The following is a 6,201-nucleotide window of genomic DNA, read 5'->3' as shown; positions in this document are numbered from 1 at the left end:
CTCATTCCAGGTGCAATGACTGTCAGCTGGTTTTCTGGTATCTTCATGGGTAGAATTCGGTCAGGTGATCAGGTTGTGCGGCCAAGACGCGCCTGGTAAAGGATCCTCAGGCAGAGTCATCACCATATATGATGGTGAAGCCTGACTTATCATGGCGACGAGCGGGAAGGCAAGTCTTCATGGGAGCACCGCCTGACCAAGGGTGTTGGAGATAGCAGGGTGCCTAACCAAGGGTGTTAGGGATAGTGGTTATTTGATGAAAACTCTTTTTCTCACGAAAAGGGAGTTTTAGGAAACCCCATTTGAATCTTGAAGAGCTCATTTCTCAGTCTTGGGGAGAAAACTAAGAAGGCAAAAATACTCAGGGTTAATTGAAGCGAAGGTTGAAGGAATTTGGTTGATTGAGCAAAAGGCAAAATCAAACCTGAATTTATAGAAACCTCAGAGGGTAACCCAAAGGTCGTGAGAAGAGCAAGAGACGCATGGTTGTAGGCCTCCTGTCCAGAAAAACACAAGTTCCAAGAGCGGGTATACAAGCATGCGGATATTCAATCAATATTGGCGCCTGGAATTCCAGTCTGAATATTGATTGAAGGGGGCACTGTTTGGGTTGAAACTTAAACTTTGGGCTTAGAAGGGAGTTGGCCCAAAAAGAGAAGGAAAAGCCTGAAGCTCAGCCTAGACCTAGAAAGCAGAAAGGGCCTTTCCCGACTAGGTGCAGATCATTTGCACCACTTGCTCACCTACCCAAGGGCCAAGTGGTATGGACCAGCCAGCTAATCAGCCCAAAAGTACTTTATGATGGTAGTATAAGTAAATAGTTGATGAGTCACTATCCTTCAAACTGCATTCGGGCAAGATTATTGCTACAGGAGGCCAAGCCAAGGTGGCTATAAAAGGAGAAAGAGAAGTCAGAATCAAGGACACTCAAAACAACCAATCAAAACTCTACTCAAATTAGCTCATCAGCTTCCTTGTAGATATTTATTTTTAGCCAAGCATCCTTTGCTTTTCTTGTTTATTAGCTCTGCTACTCACTTGTAGTATCGATCTGATTTGTAGCATTTATGTACTCATTTCCAGTCATATAAATTACAAGCAATCTGCAATATTAGTCACTTTCCTCTGTCATTTATATTTCCAAGCAACCTTGTCATTTACATATTGTTCTATCTCTCCATATAAGTAAAGTCCTTATTTTTAAGGCAAACAAAGAACCTTAATTTGAGCAACTCCCACTCAAATGGCACAATCTCTTGATTTGAAGTCAAAAGGCGCAACCTCAATCATTCAAATCCTGTCTACTAGCGGCATCTAGTAGTGGCACGCCCGCACCCACCAATCTCGTATGTGAAGTAAATCCCTGGCTTGCCCGCAAGGCCCCATGGCGGATTTAGGGAGCGAACAGGGTCTGTCCAGTTCCGCGAGTTCTACTTGTCCTGCAAGTCATCTCCCTATCTTAACTGATTTCCCACCACCAGAAACTAAACAAAATGAATGAAACGAAATACAGAGAATATAAAGAGTTCAACCTGTCATGCCAACTGAAGTGTCGAAGAGCTGCCCGAATTCAACCCTTGCATCGGCTAAGACCTTTCGAATGTTGTCTTCTGTTAGATCAAGAGGCTGCGAAGGCTTAACCGCTGCTGCTGCCGATATTGTTGGGAATTTCTTGCCAGTTTTGGTTCCCTGTGTTGGTGAGAACGTGGAGATCCTTAACCCTTTGTGTGTGGTTGTGGTTTGCTGTTTTCAGGATTTGGGTCTTGGAGATTTGATGACAAGTAATGGGAAGGGTTAGCGTTGAAGAATGCAGGACTCCTTCCTTTCCAAAAGCTTGTCCTTCAATTTGCCTTCCGAACTCCAAAGACGAGCTACAGGGATTAGTAGAGAAATGGATAATGGTCACTTCTCTTTGGTGGATACGATTTACTTGCTCAAAGTCTTTAGCATTGCTGCTCTACTAAGCAGTCATGTGAGATTTCAGCTTCTTATTTAAGCAGATTATGATTCCTCAGAAGTTCAGACTCCACCAGAAGTCGTAAATTCGAATTTAGTGTGCTACGTAACTCACTAGGTATAGAAACCAGGGTGAGGTCGAAACAACGCAAAATCTCAATTGTTTGAAAGTATGAATCACTAAAGGACCTTACATGCGCTTATAAAGATTTAAGTTGCTCCGAGTTTTTGCGATCGGCTTCACAACAGAAGTTGCTCCGAGTTTTTGCGATCGGCTTCACAACGGAACTCCATGCTGAACTAACTGCTTGAGTAATCAAATTGCACAACGATACTAAAAGTAACCGGTTGATCGTATTCAATGACTATTTAGCTTGTATTATCTTCTCCTCCCTTCAAATTCTGAATAAGATGACGGTTTGAAGATTAGTCGGACCGAACCAACCCTTGCCCGGAAAATGCAAAATAGAAGAGGAATGATGATTATTCTCTCCATCTTACAAGTTTCAGATCACATAAAGTTACAGAGGCTCGGCCTGTTTACATGATAAAAAAGAAAGCGATGAACGAAATTGTATGATGCTTGAATACGCTGAACAAACGTGTCATGCAAGCCCCATCGATTGGGTTTTATTGTGACATGCTGATGCTCAAAATAACCAAGGACTGAAAAAAGAGATTACACAACTACAAAACTCGTTTACACCTCCCTATTTGAATCCGACATGGATAATGATATGCAATGTACTAGCTTTATATTGCGGAGAAGTACTCTTTGCTGCCCTTGGGATCTGGCTTCATGGACTTCTCCCCAGGCTTCCACCCAGCAGGGCAAACTTCATCGGGGTTGTCCTGCACGTACTGCAAGGCCTGCGGAATCCAACAAAGGCAACGAAAGGAAGCAACAAAAACCGATTATAAAATGTAATAGGAAACACGACGAAGAAAATCTCAGATGTATGGCAGTTCTTGGAAACTAAAGCATCCTATTTCTATTTTGGACTTGATGAATATGTTTACCTGGAGCGTTCTCTTAGTCTCATCTACACTACGGCCAATGGCAAGATTGTTGACGGTGGAGTGTTGAATGACGCCTTCCTTGTCAATAATGAAGAGTCCTCTCAAAGCAATTCCCTATCACAGAGAAACCGAACATCTAAATAATCCAGAATATCACAGCACTGAGTATTTCACAAGTTTATCATTCATTAATTTCAGAATCAGTTATAATTACATATCATACCTGATCTGGGATCAGCACGTCATAAGATTTTGAAATTGATTTGGTGACATCAGAGATCAGTGGATATTTCAAGTCTCCAAGACCGCCAGATTTCCTATCAGTTTGGACCCATGCAAGGTGGGAAAACTACAAAAAAGAAAAAAGAAAAAAAAAGTGTAAGGCCAACATAATTTCATCTTACCAATCTATGGAACAGCAATTTTAAAACTATTTTACATCGAAGAGAGACACACAGACACACAAGTTAGATGTACATAAGAACAAAATAGCAGAAAATACGTAGATTCACATCATTCATCAACCATCAGCTAGAACACAACTCTCCAATGTCGCCAATCTTAGTAACTCTGTTTGATTAACCTCAATTATAGTATTCCAGATGATTCAATTTCTATTTCAACTTTGCTATTATTTTTCTTGGTTGAATATCCTCCTTGTCTATTAAGTATTCTTTCTCCACCAACAATGGGAATTGATCTTTTGGCTCAACCAAAAAAACATGCATTGTCTACGACCCATACCACGAGTCCAATTTCATTTCGAAGTCAAAAATCCCAATGCACAAAATTGACACTTTTAGAACTCATGTTACGGTATTTATTTGTTTACTCATCTAAAGAACAAAGCATGCATATAGTTCAAGGTGCAACTTAGCATACTATCGCATGTGCGATATGCAGCTATTGACCTTTGCATGAGAACATGGCTACATGTCTAGGCTGAACTTTTTCGTCGTATATAGGCAGAACATTGACTTTTTGTGGTATGTGTGGCAGATTGTGGTATTGAAGAAAGTGGGGAGCAGGGCAACATACCACACTGTCAACTGAAACACCCAAGATTTCTGTGTTGAGCTCCGCAAACTCAGCATGGCGGTCGCTGAAAGCGGTGATCTCTGCAAGATGGGTTCATAAATTTTTGAACAAATCAATCAGATTCAGTTAGATTCATCCAGAATTCAATAAAGATTAAAAACTTGTATGCAGAAATGCTGATTGCGAAACCATGCTTGCCTGTAGGACAAACAAACGTGAAGTCCAATGGGTAGAAAAAGAGAATCACATACTTCTTCCCAATGTACTCAGAGAGCTTGACCTGAAATCCAAAACCAAATCTTCAATTGAAATGAAACAAAGGGCTCACTAGTCATTGGGAACCCCTTCTATAGGAAGCACTTCTGCTCAGAAGCGCTTATGCTAGAAGTTATTTTATTTGAAACATGTTTGAAGTTTCTATCGAAGTCCAAATGCTTCCTCAAAGAACATAGAAGTGCTTGTTGACGAAGCATCTGGCAGGTGCTTCTCTAGAAAGCACTTGTATGAACCAGAATCAATTTAAATCTCTCAGAAGCAAATCCCAAACAGACCGGAAAATCAAAATACAGATGCGATTGCAAAACAAAACAAAAACGATGAATTAAGTTAAAGATTGGACCTTGATGAATTCCTGGTCGAAAACAGCCTCGGCTTCGAAATCAGGAGCAACATTTCCGACGAGGGGAAGCTCAACGGCGGAGGCTTTGACAACGAAGGACTTCCGGGCGTGAGAGCCGCCGCGGGAGAGGGAGGCGGAATGGGCGACGCGGGGGAGGCGGAGGCCGTGGATGGATTTGGGGAAGGTCAGGGTTTGGGAGATGGGTTTGGAGGAGGCGGCGACGAGAGGGGTGGATTTGGAGGAGGAGAAAGCGCGGGAGGGGGCCGAGGAAATGAGGGCGGCGGTGGAGGCAGCCATGGTAGTTGTGGAGAGCTCAGCCACTCAAGTCAGTCAGTGACCAATAGTGGGTGATGTGCGGTGAGAGGTGAAGAAAAGGGTTGGGGGACAGAGAGAGGATAAGTAGTAGGGGGTAGGTAGGAGAGAGAGGGTTGGTAGGCTTCAACTGAACCGGCCAACCGGCTCCATACAACTGGGGCAACCGGAAATCTAGGTAATAATACATATAAAATTTCAGGTACAATTTTTCACAGTCCACTTTTTATCTCTTAGAGCAAGTCCACCCCTAAGACCATCTTCAACCTGGGCTAAAAGCCAAATTACCCCCCCCAAACACTCTCCAACCCATGCTAAAATTTTAGGCTAAATGCCAAATGCTATTTCTGGGCCAAATACCCCCCCAGCTTTCCCCCCGGGCTAAATGCGAAATGTTTATCGGAATTTAAATTTTTTTAGATTAAAATGTTCATAAAATTAATTTACAATAATCTACATATTTATTTAAAACAAAATTGATTTAAGAAAAAAATTTAGGCTAATTTCATTCTTTAATAATTCCGGGCTAAAATTTTAGGGTAGAAGGGTTGGAGCAGAAAAGATGTTTCTGGGCTAAAAGCTAAATTTTCCGGGGCTAAAAAATTTGGCTTTTAGCCCAAGGGTTGAAGATGGTCTAAGGACTTTGTGCCAGCACCCAACTCATTTATCTACTCAAGTGAACAGTAATATACTTTAGTGAACAGTAATAGGTCAATGCATCTCCACCCCTAAAAATGCGCTGGCACCTAGTCTATCTAATATTATATTATTTTATTCATATCAATTAATATTTTATCATATCAATTATTATTTTATTCATATCAATTATTATTTTATCATCTAATATTAATATTTTAATATTTTATCACTCCCACCCTTCTCCTCTCTATTTTCTCAGCATACAAACACAGCAAAAAAATGGGGCCGTACTGATCGTCGCCGGCCGTGGCGGTTCTCCTCCTCACGATCTTCACTGTCTCATCGGCCCTCGACATGTCCATCATCTCATACGACAACAACCTCGGAGACAGCAAGTCCACAGGTAGCTAGAGGACCGACGATGAGGTGATGTCGATTTACGAGGGGTGGCTGGCGGAGCACAGCAAGGCATACAACGCCCTGGGAGAGAATGAGCGGCAGTTCCAAATCTTTAAAGACAACCTCAGGTATATTGACGAACAGAACTCCAAGAACCTCAGGGATCGGGAGGCGTCGGAGGCGCGACGGAGAGTGATGGAGGTGGAGATTGTGGTGAG

At 42.2% G+C, this 6,201-nt stretch overlaps 1 protein-coding gene across 1 annotated transcript; it reads right to left on the bottom strand.

Annotated features, from left to right (window-relative positions):
* Positions 1–2,422: 2,422 nt before the first annotated feature.
* On the bottom strand, positions 2,423–5,029 carry LOC126598483 (2-Cys peroxiredoxin BAS1, chloroplastic-like). Its single transcript, XM_050264845.1, has 6 exons — positions 4,634–5,029; positions 4,213–4,294; positions 4,015–4,094; positions 3,200–3,325; positions 2,977–3,090; positions 2,423–2,826 (listed from the first exon to the last, which is right to left on the bottom strand). Exons 1-6 carry the CDS (start codon positions 4,928–4,930, stop codon positions 2,710–2,712), a joined length of 816 nt encoding a protein of 271 aa, XP_050120802.1. The 5' UTR covers positions 4,931–5,029; the 3' UTR covers positions 2,423–2,709.
* Positions 5,030–6,201: the final 1,172 nt, after the last annotated feature.

The sequence above is a fragment of the Malus sylvestris genome, chromosome 14, assembly GCF_916048215.2.
Source record: "Malus sylvestris chromosome 14, drMalSylv7.2, whole genome shotgun sequence".
Taxonomy (NCBI): Eukaryota; Viridiplantae; Streptophyta; class Magnoliopsida; order Rosales; family Rosaceae; genus Malus; species Malus sylvestris.
This window is presented reverse-complemented; position numbering and strand designations above follow the sequence as displayed.